The sequence below is a fragment of the Ylistrum balloti genome, unplaced genomic scaffold, assembly GCF_031769215.1.
Source record: "Ylistrum balloti isolate Yb309-2 unplaced genomic scaffold, AGI_CSIRO_Ybal_v1 Utg369764, whole genome shotgun sequence".
In the NCBI taxonomy this organism is placed as follows: Eukaryota; Metazoa; Mollusca; class Bivalvia; order Pectinida; family Pectinidae; genus Ylistrum; species Ylistrum balloti.
In genome coordinates, this window is record NW_026781961.1 from 721,667 (window position 1) to 741,789 (window position 20,123).

Below are 20,123 nucleotides of genomic sequence, written 5' to 3' on the forward strand. Positions count from 1 at the left end.
GAACATAATTCTAACGTTGGATACTACTGGCTGTCTTTGTAGAACATAATTCTAATGCTGGATACTACTGGCTGTCTTTGTAGAACATAATTCTAATGTTGGATACCACTGACTAGCTTTGTAGAAGATAGCTGGGTTGTTCCTTGAACAAGCTTATATAATATGTACGCTGTACACACTATGGTGACTGATAAAATTTGATCATAATACATGTATTCTATGAGATTAACATATTTATAAAAAAAAAACATTTGGTGTTGAATTGCTGTTGTTGGAGTGTTCATTTTCCATATGAATGGTGATTGTAGGCCAAGTTCAGTGACAACATCGTCATGTTACAGTATCACTTATATGTATTTACTTAATCATGTACAAATGACATTCATATTGGTTATGAATGCTAACAATCCAAATATGGTTTGAAATATATATACTCAATCATGTACAAATTACATTCATATTGGTTATGAATGCTAACCATCCAATTATGGTTTGACTGGGATATTCCAGCTGGAATGCTCAAAAATAAAATAATTTGTGTGGGAATCTGTCATACTAATAGGAAAAGTGCTCATTGTTTTAGATATGTTAAACTGGAAAATGGTAGAAAATAAGTAGTGGACTGCTTTGATCATATAGACAAATTCAAATTCAGTGTGAAACTCCACACAGGGTATGCTTGCAGAATGACAACAGAAGGAAAAAGAGTTTGTTTAGATATCAATAGACTAAATATTGGTTAAAATAGTCAATAAGTTACAATAGACTAAATAGTGGTTTAAATGGTCAATAAGTATTGATAGACTAAACAGTGGTTAAAATGGTCAATAAGTATTGATAGACTAAACAGTGGTTAAAATGGTCAATAAGTATTGATAGACTAAACTGGTTAAAATGGTCAATAAGTTTTGATAGACTTAACAGTGGTTAAAATAGTCAATAAGTATTGATAGACTAAACAGTGGTTAAAATGGTCAATAAGTATTGATAGACTAAACTGGTTCAAATGGTCAATAAGTATTGATAGACTAAATAGTGGTTAAAATAGTCAATAAGTATTGATAGACTAAACAGTGGTTAAAATGGTCAATAAGTTTTGGTAGACTAAACTGGTTAAAATGGTCAATAAGTATTGATAGACTTAACAGTGGTTAAAATAGTCAATAAGTATTGATAGACTTAACAGTGGTTAAAATGGTCAATAAGTATTGATAGACTAAATAGTGGTTAAAATAGTCAATATGTATTGATAGACTAAACAGTGGTTAAAATGGTCATTAAGTATCAATAGACTAAACAGTGGTTAAAATGGTCAATAAGTATCAATAGACTAAACAGTGGTTAAAATGGTCAATAAGTATTGATAGACTAAACAGTGGTTAAAATGGTCATTAAGTATTGATAGACTAAACAGTGGTTAAAATGGTCAATAAGTTTTGATAGACTAAACAGTGGTTAAAATGGTCAATAAGTATCATTAGACTAAACAGTGGTTAAAATGATCAATAAGTATCATTAGACTAAACAGTGGTTAAAATGGTCAATAAGTATCAATAGACTAAACAGTGGTTAAAATGGTCAATAAGTATCATTAGACTAAACAGTGGTTAAAATGGTCAATAAGTATAATTAGACTAAACAGTGGTTAAAATGATCAAGAAGTATCATTAGACTAAACAGTGGTTTAAATGGTCAATAAGTATCATTAGACTAAACAGTGGTTAAAATGGTCAATAAGTATTGATAGACTAAACAGTGGTTAAAATGGTCAATAAGTATTGATAGACTAAACAGTGGTTAAAATGGTCAATAAGTATCATTAGACTAAACAGTGGTTTAAATGGTCAATAAGTATCATTAGACTAAACAGTGGTTAAAATGGTCAATAAGTATTGATAGACTAAACAGTGGTTAAAATGGTCAATAAGTATCATTAGACTAAACAGTGGTTAAAATGGTCAATAAGTATCATTAGACTAAACAGTGGTTTAAATGGTGGTTAAAATGGTCAATAAGTATCATTAGACTAAACAGTGGTTAAAATGGTCAATAAGTATTGATAGACTAAACAGTGGTTAAGATGGTCAATAAGTATCATTAGACTAAACAGTGGTTAAAATGGTCAATAAGTATCATTAGACTAAACAGTGGTTAAAATGGTCAATAAGTATTGATAGACTAAACAGTGGTTAAAATGGTCAATAAGTATCATTAGACTAAACAGTGGTTAAAATGGTCAATAAGTATCATTAGACTAAACAGTGGTTAAAATGATCAATAAGTATTGATAGACTAAACAGTGGTTAAAATGGTCAATAAGTATCATTAGACTAAACAGTGGTTAAAATGGTCAATAAGTATAATTAGACTAAACAGTGGTTAAAATGATCAATAAGTATTGATAGACTAAACAGTGGTTAAAATGGTCAATAAGTATCATTAGACTAAATAGCCAGTAAAATGAATACTTGTTTTATTAGTTATTCATTCCTCTGTATAATTACTGGAAATTCTTCTGATTTTCTCCATTGTTATATAGTGTTTTATGTTAATATACATCCTATTTATACCACTTTTATTGTATATGAAAATAAGTTCTATATTTCATACATTAAAAGCATTTGACAAGCTAATTGATGTGTTGAGAGTGTATTTTTACAGATGAAATGAAAATATGAAATGGCTAACAGGCAGCCATTTTTTATTTTGACTTTGTAAATTTGTTATTGTCATTTCTTAGGAAGTGTTGTATTCTGGGACTGATTAGGAAAAAAACCCTAGAAAATGGCTTGGATGGTTGGTCTTAAATGGAAGAACCCTATAAATTACAGATCCATGAAGGGTGATTGTGATACATAAGACTTGTAATATACTGAAAAGGCAATGTAATCTGTTTTGGATAAGCATTGAATCCTGATGATTTCAGCTGGATATTGATATTTTGACCAAATTTAGTCTGAAACATCTTTGGGGAAAAAGAAACTAATGGAAATGGTGGGTTTCAGTCCCAAGGGGTCGGAGTGGTGGGGCTAATAATTAAATTATAGGCAAAGCTTTAAAATACTTCTTTTTCTCTTTGGACGAAAGAATTTTAACCTAAATTGGTTTAGAATTTCCATTGGTAAGAGGAAATCAATTTGGTACAAACTATATAAAGGATGGATTTGAAACAACAGGGGTCTGTGGGCAGTGCCCAATAGGTAAATATAGCAGTTTGTTAGAATGACAGGAATTTTTCCTAATTTTGTATGAAGGGCAGATTTTATTGGACAAATATATTTAGATAAAGAAATTTTGACGAATTCAAATTTTTCCTGAAGCATTTTTAGCTCAGCTGGCCAGAAGGCTATAGGGACTTTTTCTACAAAATGCTTCTAGTCATGAATGACAGAGGGGATTTTGACCAAATTTGGTCAAAAGCATTCTTTCGGGAAGGGGAACATTTTTTTGTATAACTTGTGTGTCCCATCCCCTTAATGAAAGTCCAATGATTGGATTTTGCACAAATTCGATCTGAAGCATCTTTGGATGAAGGGGGAATCAATTTAGTATAAAATAGTGGATCTCGGCACCATGGAGCATGAGGGGCTGGGCCCAATACGGGAAACAGAGCAAATTATTAAAATTCCTACACCTCCTCAAGGAATGATTGGATTTTGTCCCAATTAAGGTCTGAATCATGTTTGGGTGAAGGCAAATCTATTTATTATAAATGGTGGATCTCAGCCTCCTGGGGCCAAAGGGTTGAGGCCCAATAGGGGTAATAGAGCAAATTCTTAAAAATATTTCTTCTCCATAAGGAATGAATGGATTTTGCCCAAAATTGGTCTGGAGCATTGCTGGGTGTTGGGGAATCTATTTTGTATAAACGTTCAGTCTTGATCCCCTGGGCCTGAGGGGCAGGGCCCAAGAGGGGAAATAGAGTAAATTCTTTAAAATCTTGCTCTTGCAGAAATGAATAGACATTTCCCAAATTTAGTCTGAAAAATGATTTAGGTAAGTGGAATCAGTTGTGTACAGTATATTCTAGCCTGGGGTGGGAGGGATGGAGCCCAACTGGGGAAATCAAGCAAATTCCTTAAAATCCTTCTTCTTCATTAGGAATAGTTAGTTTTGGCCAGAAGCTTTCTTTAATGGAGAGAAACAAAGTTTGTATAGGGACTGGTTCTCATATCCCAGGGGACCTTAAGGAAATTTTACAAGTTCTTTAAAACCTTACACTGCCTATGAGAGTTAATGGATATTGTCCAAATTTGGTCTGAAGTACACTTGGGTGAAGGGGACTAAGTTCTGTATAAACAGTGCATCCCGGCCCCAAAGGCGGGAAGAGGGATAAATTGGGGAAGTATAAGTTCTTAAGAGTTCTTACATACAGGGATATTGTCCATGCTTGGTCTGAAGGAATTTTCATGCATAGTTAATCTGACCTCTGTTTGACCACAAAGGCGGAACCCAATATAATTATATCAGACATTGTTTGTAATATTTGAAATTGTTTGTATTAAATGGCTGAATAGCTTAATTAGCCAAGTGAATGATGCCAGTCCCTTGGACCTCCAGTTATAGATCCAATTTTGTACAAATGGTGAGTGTGTGCACCATGAGGCAGAGGTGTGGGTTCAATAGGGAAAACACCTTGGAGGCAGAGATAAGAATTGTAAGGGTGAGGCTTTGTGGGTTAGAGGTGGGGGTCCAATGGGAGAAACGACTTGGGGAAGAGGTGGGGGTCCAATGGGAGAAACTACCTGGGGAAGAGGTGGGGGTCCAATGGGAGAAGCAACCTGGGGAAGAGGTGGGGGTCCAGTTGGAGAAACTACCTGGGGAAGAGACGGGGGTCCAATGGGAGAAACTACCTGGGGAAGAGGTGGGGGTCCAATGGGAGAAACAACCTGAGGAAGAGGTGGGGTCCAGTGGGAGAAACTACCTGGGGAAGAGTTGGGGGTCCAATGGGAGAAACAACCTGGGGAAGAGGTGGTGGTCCAATGGGAGAAAAAACCTGGGGAAGAGGTGGGGGTCCAATGGGAGAAACTACCTGGGAAAGAGGTGGGGGTCCAATGGAAGAAACTACCCGGAGGCATCTAAGTGGGGGTCCAGTCAGAGAAACTACCTGGGGAAGAGGTGGGGGTCCAATGGGAGAAACTAACTGGGAAAGAGGTGGGGGTCCAATGGGAGAAACTACCTTGGGAAGAGGGGCTGTTTACCTTTACGCCAACTCTGCAGAACATCAAAGGGATTATTTTTCTATTGTTCAAGATAATTGAGGGGCCCCAAGAAGGGGTACTTGGGGTGGTATACAGGTAAACTCAGGTAAATATATCTGATAAATACTCGTAACAGTTTTTAAGGTAAGTAATAAGAAATTCAGACATAATATAAACTCAATACATTGTAATTATTTTATTAATATGACATTAATGATAGACCATATGAAGATTACAATTAATATAAACATTAATAAGCATATCATCATTTAAATTAAGCACAGAAATCACTTTTTTATTTTTAGTTTTATAATGTAGCACTAAATTCAACATATACATACTAAACTAAATTTTATTAATTGATTTTCAATTTTCAATATTTTATATACAAGCACTATTTTCATAAATTAAATACCTAACAGCACTGATTATTAGAATGTTCATAAACACGTATGTAGCACTAATTAATATTCACATAAAGCACAGAGTCTATTTATCCAAGATGAAGTAGCTGTGATGCTGAATCAGCGTAGGTCATCAGGTCAATGGTTCCGTTTCCGTATCTTTCTTTGAGTGTTGTAAGGCGGGGGTCAATGTTGCAGTACTTCTTCGCACGCGGTCGGGTGGTTCCTCCAGCTTCTCTCTAAATTCTGTTGATGACGTCGGCATTGTCTATTTCCTTGAATGTCTGTATGATGGCAAATATAGTCGGATGAGCGTGTTTCACATTCTTCTTTAGTTTCCCGTGCCAGGCTTCTAGGTTGTTTGTTGTTCGTGGTCCATCTGTTTGGAAGTGATTCCACAACGGTCTGTCTCCTTCCACCCACTGCTCTGTAACATAGTCTGTGAAAGGTGTTGTGTTCTGTGGTACTTCAGCGTCTTCTAGATCTTCTAGTGTCCGTAACCATACGTCTTCTATGCAGTCCATGGGTACCAGTGGTAGAACAGCTGCACGGCGGATAAGGGTCCTAACATGTTCGTTGTCCCGGTATAGAGTTTGCAGTCCAGTTGTCTGTGCTTTTTTCCATACACTCTGGGTGAAATGGAAAAAAAAACAGCCTTTCATGGTGATTCCTGGGAATGTCTGGCGAATGGCGTTGTGTACTGCTACTTCAAAGTCGGCGAATGCATGGGTTGGGGCGAAAGGCAGGTACAGTTGAGTCATGTGTTCCTTGAGTAGGGTAAACAGTCGAGTGTCGATTCTTTGACTCTTTCCTGGTAGTAGCGCAAATACGACTGGCGTCATCCTTCCATCAATAACCACATGGATGCTGTAGATCTGATGAAACAAGCTCGGGCACGTGTAAAATGTTCCATCACAGTAGAATGTGTCGGCAGTTGAGAGATATCGTAGGTTCTCCGTAGTGGCGAAGGCTATAATTCGGTTCTGCTGGTCTCCGTCGTCAAAAAGAAGAAATCTGTCTCCGGTTGATGTTTCTGTCCACTTCCCTTCCAGTCTGATGTCAGAAAGAGTCTTTGGTAGCGCTGGGGTTTCCTTTCTGCGGGCTCTGTAGTGTGACGACTTGGCTGTATTGAAGGTAGGCAGCCGCTGTACCACCGCTTTGCAGTCTTCATCCCATTCTTCATCTCGGAGCTTGCGGAGTTCTTCTTCGTATATTGCTGGTATGGGTCTGACTTCTTCAAGACATCTCTTGGTGATGCTGTTTCTGATCTGCTGTGCTACAACTTCTGCATGATCTGCTGGATGGTTGTGTTCCTGTCTTCCAAAAGCAACTGGTATGTTGTTAAGGGCAGAGAGGGATCCTCGACAAGATTTTTCACCATTTCTGCGTATGATTCTGTAGATGAAACCATTATAGGCTAAATTCTGGCCCCCTTTCTTGTTAATTACGAACTTCAAATTCAGCTGTGCGTTTGCCATGTTACTTGATATGAGAGTTTCACTATGAATGTAAAGTATGATGCAGTCGCTGTATTTATACAGAGTGCAGTTGGCTTGGGGTGTTCAGTGTGATAAGTAATAATGGTTTTTTTCTATTGTTAAATAATATAATTTTCAAATTATTCTTTTTTTTTATTGAACAATATAAATTTCAAATAATTCTTTTTTCTCCTTAAATTTAAATAATGTAGCATTAAAAAAACATTTTCTTTTTTCCTAACATTTCAATTTAATTCTCAATTCAAAATCTGAAAATATCCCCATTTATGGCTAAATATTATCAAGTCACAGGTAACTACTCCACAGTAGCTGTTCCCCAGAGCCCCCATGAGGTACCCCAATTTTGTTGACTTATATGGTAAAAACAACACCAACTGCCATATGTGTTTTTAAGAAAGTTGGCGTAGAGGAAGGGATGGGGTCCAATGGGAGAAACTACCCGGGGAAGAGGTGGGGGTCCAATGGGAGAAACTACCTTGGGAAGAGGTGGGGGTCCAATGGGAGAAACTACCTGGAGGCAGAGGTGGGGGCCCAATGGGGTAAGCTTCCTGAGGCAGAGGTGGGGGCCCAATGGGGTATGCTTCCTGAGGCAGCGGTGGGGGTCCAATGGGAGAAACTCCCTGGGACAGAGGTTGGGGTCCACTAGGGAAAATTCCCTGGAGGCAAACAGATGGGGGTCTATTGAGGAAGACACCCTAGAGGCCCAATGGGGGAAACAGGATTCAATCTTTCTTCTCAGTTTAACCAAACAAGGTGAGGAATACTATCCTATGGACCTCTTGCTTGATAAGACTTACCAAATACCTGGTACTTAACTTCTTTTTTGAATACTTATGTGTAACCATTTCAAAGATATTAGTATGTATATACACAACTGAGGAAATTTTATAATTAGATTCAGTAATTTTATCTTTTTATCCCTCTATGTCTGGATATTTCTTAAATAATGATAAACAAATAAAGGCAATGAAACTGAGTTCACTACAAAATATAGGCAATATCTGTAGTCCACAAACAGGGGGTTATCAATTAATGTGTTGAAATGTATTCTCAGAAAACTCTGTAATTCTAATTTTAAAAACTATTTCCCATGAGGGAAGGGCTTAGTAAGTTGTCAGAACTAGTGCCTAATCCCTTTGATTGTTTTTTTAATGAATAAAGAATGTTTGAACCATTAGGGATTGCTTGTGAATTTCAAAAACTATTTCCCCATATAGGATTTGTTGTGTTTGCCTGTTCATTCATGATTTTATAAAAGAAAAAAATGTTTCAACATATATTTGTACACGTTTTATATTGATTTCAAATTTAACTGAGTATTCAGTACATCGCATTGGTGTAGAATATAGGTGAGAATGAGCGCCAACTAATCAGATCTCATGTAATACCTCATGTGATAAATTGCAATGTCATGAGTCACCGACAGGTAAACCATTTGGTTATCTCCCGTGGTAATTCAGATGGCGCCTTAATCGCTAAATCCACCTTCGCACCTGTCACAGTACAGCTTTACAATCATGGAGTCCAAATACGACCGCGTCGCTTACCCAGAAAATGTCTACCTCCACTCCGATGGAGAAATGGAAGATTTCGGAACTGGAGTGTACCCTGTTTCCGTCATTTCTAGAAAACCGTTTCATGATGACTCGATCAACTTCGGTTGTTGCAAGGTGCGACGCAAATTCTCCACACTATTGATAATTACAGGCGTGATTGCTCTTTTACTGGTAATCACAATAAGTATTGGGATACACGCAGCCGTGACACACCAGAATCTGGAGCAAAAACTACCCCCAGCATGTAGCAGTGGCGCAAACCCCAACGCTAAGGACTTCGGTAAGATATTGGCAACAGTATGGGGAAGGGGGATAACCCAACCTGGAAGCTATGACTAACATTAATTGTACTCAAGACAACGACCTTCCCACTACAGTGTTTACGTAAATGTTCGGGTTTTATACACCTATAATCCCACGCATATTCAACCGAAGCATAATAAGATGGGTCTATACGATATTTTGTTAATTTTTAATATGATGTTTAACAAAGATGCACTTCAAAGCTATTATAATGTTCACTGTTTGTTTGTGCAAGAAATAAATATTTTGTCAACAAGACACTTATCTTATGGCCACGTAAACCTTGCCAATATACATTAACTAAATGATGTTACATACTGGATAGGCCAAATTATCATACTATCGTTAATCAATCTCAGGCTGATCAGAAAAAGTCCATTGAACATCAGAATAATTTGATTACATTCTGAAATGAGGTTAACAACAACAACAACACAATGAGCATTAGAAGCGTTTTACTTTACTTGTCATATAACACCAGGAAATAATATTTCCCAGTGAGATCATGTCAAAACCATTTAACTTCCTCATATTTTTACTTATTTTCATCTTTAAAATTAACTTATATATATAAGACGGAAATAGAATACATCAGAATCATATGGCGACAATTATTATGAAACAATGTCAGATGTCGCAGTGGTAACACACTCGCCTTACACCTAGGTGTTCATTTCCCGGCATAGATGTGGAAAAAGTATGGGGTCACCTGCTGGTATTCTCCCAAAGTAACACCTGTTACATGCTTCCATCCATGCCATCAAAAGTGATTGGTATAAGTTTAAAGCTTGGTTCACAATTGTTGTAAAATAAATAAAGTTAATATTATATTAACCTTGAAACTTCCCCAAAGTCTTCATCAACCTGTAGCATCTCTCAAAAGTCTGTGTTGTGAGTTTAACATAGCAATATGAGTTGTATGTTAACATATTGCATTATGATAGAAGTACAGGGAAAAAGCCCTTGAATATCAAATCAGCTGCTAATTTACCATGCAGTAGATTGCAGAAACAGGGATGCTACTCTTTAGAAATGAAAAATCAACAATAGGGAAATTACTGTAATCAAAAGTTGTTGGTTTCATTGTACAAGAAGGCATCTGATTTGATAGTCTGTTGTGTCTTTGATTTCCAATCCTGGTCATGGGTAATTACGATAGACACGGTCAATGAATTTTCTGTTATCAATTAATATTTATCTTTAAATGAAATTGAAGGATTTGTTAAGGTCTGCCATAAATTCAACCTCGTATCAAAACCAACTCAGCCTAGTGAAACATGGTACAACAGTGACATCTGGTGTAATTTTCAGGATTTTATTATCTAAACATGATGTCACAATTTAATTATTGTACATAAAACTATTACATTGGAAAATTTACAGCGTAACAGGGAAAGGTTTATTGAAGTTTGTGTGGAAAAGCACATTTTTCAGTCTGAGCAACTATCATAACTGATGTTATGATCTTAGATATGATGGAATTTATTCGAGTGTAAGTTAACTTTTTATCAACAGTGTTACAGCAATCTACAATTTTCTTTTGAAACATGCCTCTGTATTTTCAGGTCTGCTTGTACAGCCTATGGTTGAAGATTCGGGATCAGCTATCTGTTTTGATGCCACCAAACCTAAAACATTCCTACCATATCTCAACTCGTTAGATTTCTACACACATGGTAAGTAGAGGCTGGAAGTAGGCTAACATTGATGAAAGCATTCAATGATTAAAATATCACATGATGACATGGTAATATAAAATGGTTGTCAAATGATTGGATGGGTTGATGATCATTTGGAAAGGTAAGAAAAAGTTGGTTTACACAATAAAAAACAAGCATTAAGGAAGAAAGTAATGGGGCATTTATAGGAACAGCAGTTAAGTATTAAGGTACATTCAAAGTGAAGGAGATGTCTGGGGTTAAGGCCAAGAGGATAGGCATAACATGATAGCAGCAAGACTCATCATTAGGTCATGTGACCTGAGGGGTCGGGTTGACCTAAAGCCATTATGTTTCATTTGAGTTGAGATCTCAGAATTTCTTTTTTGTCAAGAAGCAATAGGCCTGAATGATATTTGTGGTAGCATGTCTAAGGAATAGGCTTTCATGTTTGGAGAAAATGTTTTAATGAACAGACAATGTGTACTTTGTAAGCTGTAGAGTAGTAGGGCAATTAAGGCCTTCTTACGCTCTTTCATATGTAGGTCTTTGTAGTCAGATGACCATTGAGTCCTATGAGTCATTGAAAATCCCTCTCCAGGGAGGTCCATTGAAAATCTCTGCTTGAAAGGTCCATTGAAAATCTCCCTCCTCGGAGGTCCATTGAAAATCTCTACTTGGAAAGTCCATTGAAAATCTCCCCATTGAAGGTCCATTGAAAAGCTCTCCATGGAAGGTCCATTGAAAAACATGCCTTGAAAGGTCCATTGAAAATCTCCCTCCTCGGAGGTCCATTGAAAATCTCTACTTGGAAAGTCCATTGAAAATCTCCCCATTGAAGGTCCATTGAAAATCTCCCCATTGAAGGTCCATTGAAAAGCTCTCCATGGAAGGTCCATTGAAAAACATGCCTTGAAAGCTCCATTGAAAAAACTTTTTCACCTTCACTTCTCTCTTTATTGTTATCTTCTTTCTTTCAACTCCAATTCACTCTTTTATTGTTATGTCATTCAGCTTACAGTACAATACCTCAGCATGGAGATGATTATGTTGACTGCACAAATGCTACTGCGCCAGAAGGCAAAAAGTGTCGGTTTGACATCCACAAGCTTGGCGGTCTGTGTACTCATGGAAAGCAGTATGGATATGACCAAGGTCGACCCTGTGTACTGTTGACACTGAAGATGGTAAGATCTTAATCAAAGTGTTGACAAATTTCATTTTATGTCTGAATCACCTGTATAATATTTATCCGTATAGCATTTCTAGATGATCAAACTTTTATCCTTACAATTTGAAATTCATCTGATCTAATTTATTGATTTATTTGATAATTTTCTGTGGTAAAAGATGAGATGAATATTGAAACATTGATTTTATACTTAAAGCCCAAGGGCATCGTACCAGAAGTGTTTGAGAAAGATGCTGATATCACAAAGACCAAGCTCCAGAATGGCATATGGAGTCCTGACCATGTTGCTGTCACTTGTGAAGGCGCGGTAGGTATAGTAGGAGGTGGGAGGGGCAGTAGGTATTGTACAAAATACAGTGTTGTAGGTATAGTAGTAGGTGGGATGGGCAGTAGGTATAGTATAAAATACAGTGTTGTAGGTATAGTATAAAATACAGTGTTGTAGGTATAGTATGAAATACAGTGTTGTAGGTATAGTATAAAATACAGTGTTGTAGGTGTAGTATAAAATACAGTGTTAGAGGTATAGTATAAAATACAGTGTTGTAGGTATAGTATAGAATACAGTGTTGTAGGTATAGTAGGAGGTGGGAGGGGCAGTAGGTATAGTATAAAATACAGTGTTGTAGGTATAGTAGGAGGTGGGAGGGGCAGTAGGTATAGTATAAAATACAGTGTTGTAGGTGTAGTATAAAATACAGTGTTGTAGGTATAGTATAAAATACAGTGTTGTAGCTATAGTATGAAATACAGTGTTGTAGGTATAGTATAAAATACAGTGTTGTAGGTATAGCATTAGGTGGGAGGGGCAGTAGGTATAGTATAAAATACAGTGTTGTAGGTATAGTAGGAGGTGGGAGGGGCAGTAGGTATAGTATAAAATACAGTGTTGTAGGTATAGTAGGAGGTGGGAGGGGCAGTAGGTATAGTATAAAATACAGTGTTGTAGGTATAGTATAAAATACAGTGTTGTAGGTATAGCATTAGGTGGGAGGGGCAGTAGGTATAGTATAAAATACAGTGTTGTAGGTATAGAATTAGGTGGGAGGGGCAGTAGGTATATTATAAAATACAGTGTTGTAGGTATAGTAGTAGGTGGGAGGGGCAGTAGGTATAGTATAAAATACAGTGTTGTAGCTATAGTATAAAATACAGTGTTGTAGGTATAGTAGGAGGTGGGAGGGGCAGTAGGTATAGTATAAAATACAGTGTTGTAGGTATAGTATAAAATACAGTGTTGTAGCTATAGTAGTAGGTGGGAGGGGCAGTAGATATAGTATAAAATACAGTGTTGTAGGTATAGTATTAGTGGGCTTGGCAGTAGTAAACATTTCCCATGGCTGAAGATAGGAATACAATTTCGTACCTTGATTTCATGTACAGTTGTAAAAGGATTTATTTTGTATTTTGTAGTAATCTTTTCATTGTGTTCAGAGGACTTGATAATACTTCTGTATATTTTGATTCAGCACATAAAGAAATCTGAAATGGTTTGTGAAAGACATATTTTCTTTTTTATCATATGCTGAAAAACAGGATACATACCTGTTTGACATGTCATTCTTTAGCCTGAAGTAGTTAGAGAAAAGATGAAGTAGTTGAATATCTAACATAGTGGATGATTGTTACAGACCCCAGAGGATAAAGCAAACATCGGCAGTATGACCTACAAGGGCCCAAACAATATTACAGAAGGCCCAATCTACATCAGTCCTAAGGAAGGTTTCCCAATCAACTTTTATAAAGGTGGAAACACAGTACTGCCAGGGGTCATGGTGGGCTTCAATGATCTGAAAATCACTAAAAATACTTATATCACCATCAAGTGTGTGGCATGGGCTAAAAACTTCAACAACGGTGATCCTGCTAATTCCATCGCATACACCTCAACATTCAAGTTCCACCTGAGCTGAGAGAGAACATCAGTCACATCACTGACAGCCTTGGAGGGGTTCCTGACACTTGTTACAAACATACTATAAACTTAAAGCTTTGGGTGATAGCATTTAAACAAACAATTTTCTCATGTCAATTTGAGTTATTACCGTCATTGTTTTATAGTGACCAAGAATATGTCTGATCTCTATGGTTACAAAGGGTCAGAATAGGTCTGATCTCTATGGTTACAAAGGGTCAGAATATGTCTGATCTCTATGGTTACAAAGGGTCAGAATAGGTCTGATCTCTATGGTTACAGAGGTCAGGATATGTCTGATCTCTATGGTTACAAAAGGTCAGAAAAGGTCTGATCTCTATGGTTACAGAGGGTCAGAATAGGTCTGATCTCTATGGTTACAAAGGGTCAGAATATGTCTGATCTCTATGGTTACAAAGGGTCAGAATAGGTCTGATCTCTATGGTTACAAAGGGTCAGAATAGGTCTGATCTCTATGGTTACAGAGGGTCACAATAAGTCTGATCTCTGTGGTTAAAGAGAACAGAAAAGATCTGATCGCTACAGTTTAAGTGACATGGGTTAGGTTGCTTCTCTCTGATGGATTTAGATTTTGTTGTATTTCTCTGATATACCTAGTTTATATCATTGTCATGCTCTGTGTATCAGATTATATCAAACATTCCATTAACTTCTAGAAGAGAAATCTCAACAGGATTTTTGGTGAATACAGATTCTGAAAGCTATTTTATGTATTTAAAAATGACATGTCACATGTTAAACTATATGATGTTGTAATCATCTACCAGTAGACTGGAGTGTCAGAGAAATTGTTGTTTTATGTTGATCTGTCCTGCCAAAGTGTATATATATATATATGGAGATCCATGTGTGTAAATGATGATGACTTCTGTGTGTATAGAGTGTGTGGTCCCTAATTATGATAAACTATAGTTGGGTCGCCAAAGAGCTTTTTCAGCATCTCTCATGCTGATTGATGGTCTGATGTAAATTTATCTTCTATGGATTTTGTTTAAAAGAAGTAAGCTTGCTAAACTGAAATTGGCATGTATAGCAATGAGTGAAACTAACCTATGGATTAGAATTACACAGGTTTTCAGTGTTGTTGTGTGATATTATGGTTATCTTTACACAACTGAAAACTTTTCTGTGGCTTAAAGTGATTTTTTCATACTGATTGTGTCCTTTATAAACAGAATGTAAAGTATTCTACTTTTGAATCTCATGGTGTATATTGGCTACATGGGGACTTATTGTATTCAGAATAAATATTCTTAAATATTCTAATTCAATTCTGAAATATTCCATATTTTATCTGTAACGTCCTAAATATTATAAGTTAACAATACATATCCTATGCGGATCCTTTTTCATGGTTATTTAAACGGTTTGTTACAAGGTCAGGTGATGACGTAAAAAGTATGCATAATTATATATCTAATTAAACATTGAACACTGAAGGTAAATATGAAAACTGTTGTGTTTGAAAGGTTCCAGTACAGTGACACTTGTCTGCGCACTCTGCTGGATTATCCACATCCTGAAATGTAACAACTGTTTTCTTCATTTTGTTTCAAGAAATAGTGAAGAAAATTGTAGCTACATCTCAAGCCGTTCATATTCCTTAACACTTTGTTATGATAAAGTGATAGTAAAGTGTGAAACTGGAGTGTATACTGTGTTATTTCTGTGTTATACATGTTATATACCTGTGTTATACCTGGTTTATACCTGTGTTATACCTGGGTTATACCTGGGTTATACATGTTCTGTACCTGTGTTATACCTGTGTTATACCTGGTTTATACCTGTGTTATACCTGGGTTAAACATGTTATATACCTGTGTTATACCTGGGTTATACCTGGTTTATACCTGTTATACCTGGGTTATACATGTTATATACCTGTGTTATACCTGGGTTATACCTGGTTTATACCTGTTATACCTGGGTTATACCTGGGATATACATGTTATATACCTGTGTTATACCTGGTTTATACCTGTTATACCTGGGTTATACCTGGGATATACATGTTATATACCTGTGTTATACCTGGGTTATACCTGGTTTATACCTGTGTTATACCTGTGTTATACCTGGGTTATACATGTTATATACCTATGTTATACCTGGGTTATACCTGGTTTATACCTGTTATACCTGGGTTATACCTGTTATACCTGGGTTAAACCTGGGATATACATGTTATATACCTGTGTTATACCTGGGTTATACCTGGTTTATACCTGGGTTATACATGTGTTTTCGTAGTTGGCTAATTCATCACCCATTTTTGTAGTTTGCTAATTCATCACCCATTTTTGTAGTTTGCTAATTCATCACCCATTTTTGTAGTTGGCTAATTCATCACCCATTTTTGTAGTTGGCTAATTCATCACCCATTTTTGTAGTATTTAATTCATGTTCTTGTTGACTTGACAATTTCTTGCTTGTATGGAGGTGGTATTTAAATGCTTAACACTTTTATGATAAAACCAATTAGAATTTATCCATTCAGTATGTCAATCTAGTTTTATAATGATGAAACTTGATGCTTCACAAAAAAATGTGTAAATACACTGTCCATCATCAAGAAATCTTATCAGAGCTTTCTACTTCAGATACAATTTCATCTAATCATCAAAGTCAGTCTGGACATAAATTTAAGTTAATTTTGACTTCTGTTCCCATGGTTTCTTCTAGTAGTGGCATCCACAGTTCGCTTTGACTTCTGTTTCCATAGTTACTACCAGTAGTCGCATTCACAGCTAGTTTTGACATGTGTTTTTGTGGTTACTACCATAGTGGTATCTAGGAATGGCTTTGAGTTCTGTTCCCATGGTTACTACCATAGTGGTATCTAGGAATGGCTTTGAGTTCTGTTCCCATGGTTACTACCATAGTGGTATCTAGGAATGGCTTTGAGTTCTGTTCCTATGGTTACTACCATAGTGGTATCTAGGAATGGCTTTGAGTTCTGTTCCCATGGTTACTACCATAGTGGTATCTAGGAATGGCTTTGAGTTCTGTTCCTATGGTTACTACCATAGTGGTATCTAGGAATGGCTTTGAGTTCTGTTCCTATTGTTATTACCATAGTGGTATCTAGGAATGGCTTTGAGTTCTGTTCCTATGGTTACTACCATAGTGGTATCTAGGAATGGCTTTGAGTTCTGTTCCCATGGTTACTACCATAGTGGTATCTAGGAATGGCTTTGAGTTCTGTTCCCGTGGTTACTACCATAGTGGTATCTAGGAATGGCTTTGAGTTCTGTTCCTATTGTTATTACCATAGTGGTATCTAGGAATGGCTTTGAGTTCTGTTCCCATGGTTACTACCATAGTGGTATCTAGGAATGGCTTTGAGTTCTGTTCCTATTGTTATTACCATAGTGGTATCTAGGAATGGCTTTGAGTTCTGTTCCCATGGTTACTACCATAGTGGTATCTAGGAATGGCTTTGAGTTCTGTTCCTATTGTTATTACCATAGTGGTATCTAGGAATGGCTTTGAGTTCTGTTCCCGTGGTTACTACCATAGTGGTATCTAGGAATGGCTTTGAGTTCTGTTCCTATTGTTATTACCATAGTGGTATCTAGGAATGGCTTTGAGTTCTGTTCCCATGGTTACTACCATAGTGGTATCTAGGAATGGCTTTGAGTTCTGTTCCTATTGTTATTACCATAGTGGTATCTAGGAATGGCTTTGAGTTCTGTTCCCATGGTTACTACCATAGTGGTATCTAGGAATGGCTTTGAGTTCTGTTCCCATGGTTACTAACTGTTGTGGTATTCACAGCTATCCATTACTTCTGTTCCCATTATGACTACCTGTATTTTTAACACAGCCATGGCATGCATATTTACCACTAGTTAAAACCTTGTTTCCATGGTAGCTGAAAGGACTATTATGAGTTGCTAGTTTAAAAATCTGTGCGATAGGTGTGGTATCAGTATTGGTACTGATCTACAGGTGGTTTTAATTCTATGTTAAAATTGTTTTAACTCTGTTATTATATAATATTCACTGTGTATCTGTTGTGTTTAGCGGGATTTCAATGTTATAAAGTGGTCCATACTTGGGCGTATTGCTCATGTGTTATAAGTAAGTAGTCCCTTATTCATAGAAGTTACAGTCATTCTGATGTTGTTTCTGTGTCCTTATTCATAGAAGTTACAGTCATTCTGATGTTGTTTCTGTGTCCTTATTCATAGAAGTTACAGTCATTCTGATGTTGTTTCTGTGTTCATGATGTGATACAGATGATACTGGTCAGAATCAAGACATTCAAACTTAGTTATTACGTAAGTCATGTTGTCAGTATACAGAACATTCTAATATGTAAATCATTCAATGTAGTTATGGTGTTCTTACATTCCACTGGGAAAATGTTTTAAAGATTTTTTTTTATATACATATATATCATTGTTTTCATATCCATCTCATTTTGTTGTAAACACTGAGAGTATGTAGTATGTTTTCTGTCAATATATACATTCCTTTTGAATTCTCTAAATATCATGACTAGAAATAGTTGTAACATATCACTGTTATACAGGAGACTATTTATAAACACTATTTTGATATTAAAGTAACCCAAGTTTACATCATAACATTATCTACCTTGGAATATATTGCTTCAAATAACAACCTCAAAATCCTGAAAAGAAGAAAAAAATTTGTTCTATAAAGAACAAGACTGATGCCTTTTGATATTATAAACCCAGACAAGATGGTTACCATTTGTTGTTTAATACAAAGTGAACTATTTTTTAGAGAGAATGTTGTATTTTATGAAGGCCACAGACAGCTTCACTCACGTGCCTTAGCTCCACAGGTTTAGAATTAGTACCATATTTTGCTGTTTGATTATAGAAATAAGCTATAAACTATTGAAGGTTACGTGTGATATTTTAAGAAAATGATTTTAAAAGAAACAGAGTCTGTATTACAATATAAGATTACAAACTCAGGGCTTTTGATAATACAATGGTTTATTGAAAAGCTGTTGAAATGTTAACAAAGAGACTTGTAGTTAGGTGTGTAGACAGTCTTGGCAAAAATTCATTTGAGAGATTGTCAAAGATCCAGGTTCATCTCTTGAAATATTATCCAGCTGTTTTGTCCTGTATTTTTGTTGATCGAACAAGCTCATGTTTTTAAACTGATATTCAATAATTTTTATAATGAATGCAGACACCAGTTGTTTTGGTGACATGTTTTCCATGAAATTTTGATGATGAATGACTAGCAGTACTTTATGACAACTTCATTTGAAAAATCATTTTAATATCATTATCCAGAATTATACTTTAGAAACAGGAAAAAGATTGTATATTACAGTTAATTATAAGCGATGTATAAGGCGAGGTAAACAAGACTGAGAGTTGTCTGGGTAGAAAAGTCCTTGTAGTCTTTGTGATATGGCAGCTGTGACCACAGATTTGCCCAGTTCTGAAGCGGTTAGTCCCGCTTTGATGTTAGTGCCATGCAAATTATGATCTTTAATATTCTGTCCAACAATAGAAATACTATGCGAGTTTTAAACATATTTGATGAGTATCCATGTAATGTTAACCTGGGCACCAGGGTAACAGCGTTAATCATCATATTGGTTTGCTTTAGATCCTCTTAGTAACGACCATTGTAGTCTTTTTTACTCCCCTGAGGGATACTAAACCCAGTTATATTTTATTGTACACGTTTCAAAAGGTTGTTTTGTTGGAGTCTGTAGACTAAACCTGCTTTATGAGCTGTTCCTTAGTGGAGCTTTGGATGTGGAGCTTTTTATGTGAATACTACAAGATATAAATAGATTTTCCTTCACTGACCTTCATGATCTGCCCTTTACAATTCCTTGCTGAAGGTTGAGACTGCATCGCTTCCAGATATGTACCTTATCCCATAGCTGCTTTTAAAAATATCTATCACCGATTTAAATCTACACAGTTTAGGCTAATGTTTTATTCTTTGAGACATATTCTGTAAGCAAATTTGGGTGCTTTTAATGAAATTTTATCCAGTTCAAATGTATGAAATTATGATTTCCAGGAGAGGTCTTTGTGACCTGCCATTTTATATAAACATTTACATTTTAAGCCCAAACAGGCACCCAACTAATTGTTGTATAGTTTTATGTGGTCAGTCAGTATTTTCCTGCGGTTGTTTGTAACACTAGCTGGTTATGTTCATGGTATTGTATGCTGTACTGTTTAAGTGTTTTAGACTTTGTTTTGCCAAGACATTATAACAAAATACAAGTAATATGAAATAAAGTAATTCAAAATGTGTGGTTTAACATACTAGGTATCTGGATGATTAATTTGAGTTCATCACTTATGTTTTATATATAATATTTAGAGTTGTTGACAATAATGAATTTTATTTCCTTT

At 36.1% G+C, this 20,123-nt stretch overlaps 3 protein-coding genes across 3 annotated transcripts; 2 read left to right on the top strand and 1 right to left on the bottom strand.

The window, feature by feature from the left end:
* Positions 1 to 4,600: 4,600 nt before the first annotated feature.
* Positions 4,601 to 5,143, top strand: LOC132543740 (prothoracicostatic peptides-like). Its single transcript, XM_060207263.1, has one exon. The coding sequence runs from the start codon at positions 4,601 to 4,603 to the stop codon at positions 5,141 to 5,143; it is 543 nt and encodes a 180-aa protein (XP_060063246.1).
* A 701-nt stretch (positions 5,144 to 5,844) lies between these two features.
* On the bottom strand, positions 5,845 to 7,083 carry LOC132543741 (uncharacterized). Its single transcript, XM_060207264.1, has one exon. The coding sequence runs from the start codon at positions 7,081 to 7,083 to the stop codon at positions 5,845 to 5,847; it is 1,239 nt and encodes a 412-aa protein (XP_060063247.1).
* Positions 7,084 to 8,621: 1,538 nt separating this feature from the next.
* On the top strand, positions 8,622 to 14,007 carry LOC132543778 (sodium/potassium-transporting ATPase subunit beta-like). Its single transcript, XM_060207302.1, has 5 exons — positions 8,622 to 8,940; positions 10,529 to 10,639; positions 11,636 to 11,808; positions 12,010 to 12,120; positions 13,445 to 14,007. Exons 1-5 carry the CDS (start codon positions 8,622 to 8,624, stop codon positions 13,724 to 13,726), a joined length of 996 nt encoding a protein of 331 aa, XP_060063285.1. The 3' UTR covers positions 13,727 to 14,007.
* The last annotated feature ends 6,116 nt before the right edge of the window (positions 14,008 to 20,123 follow it).

Excerpts from the sequence above, each read along its gene's own strand:
- LOC132543740 (XM_060207263.1), top strand. The coding sequence starts at position 4,601 with ATGAGGCAGAGGTGTGGGTTCAATAGGGAAAACACCTTGGAGGCAGAG.
- LOC132543778 (XM_060207302.1), top strand. The coding sequence starts at position 8,622 with ATGGAGTCCAAATACGACCGCGTCGCTTACCCAGAAAATGTCTACCTC. Across the intron at positions 8,941-10,528 it reads CCCCAACGCTAAGGACTTCG|GTCTGCTTGTACAGCCTATG; the intron begins GTAAGATATTGG and ends CTGTATTTTCAG. Across the intron at positions 10,640-11,635 it reads GTTAGATTTCTACACACATG|CTTACAGTACAATACCTCAG; the intron begins GTAAGTAGAGGC and ends TATGTCATTCAG.
- LOC132543741 (XM_060207264.1), bottom strand. The coding sequence starts at position 7,083 with ATGGCAAACGCACAGCTGAATTTGAAGTTCGTAATTAACAAGAAAGGG.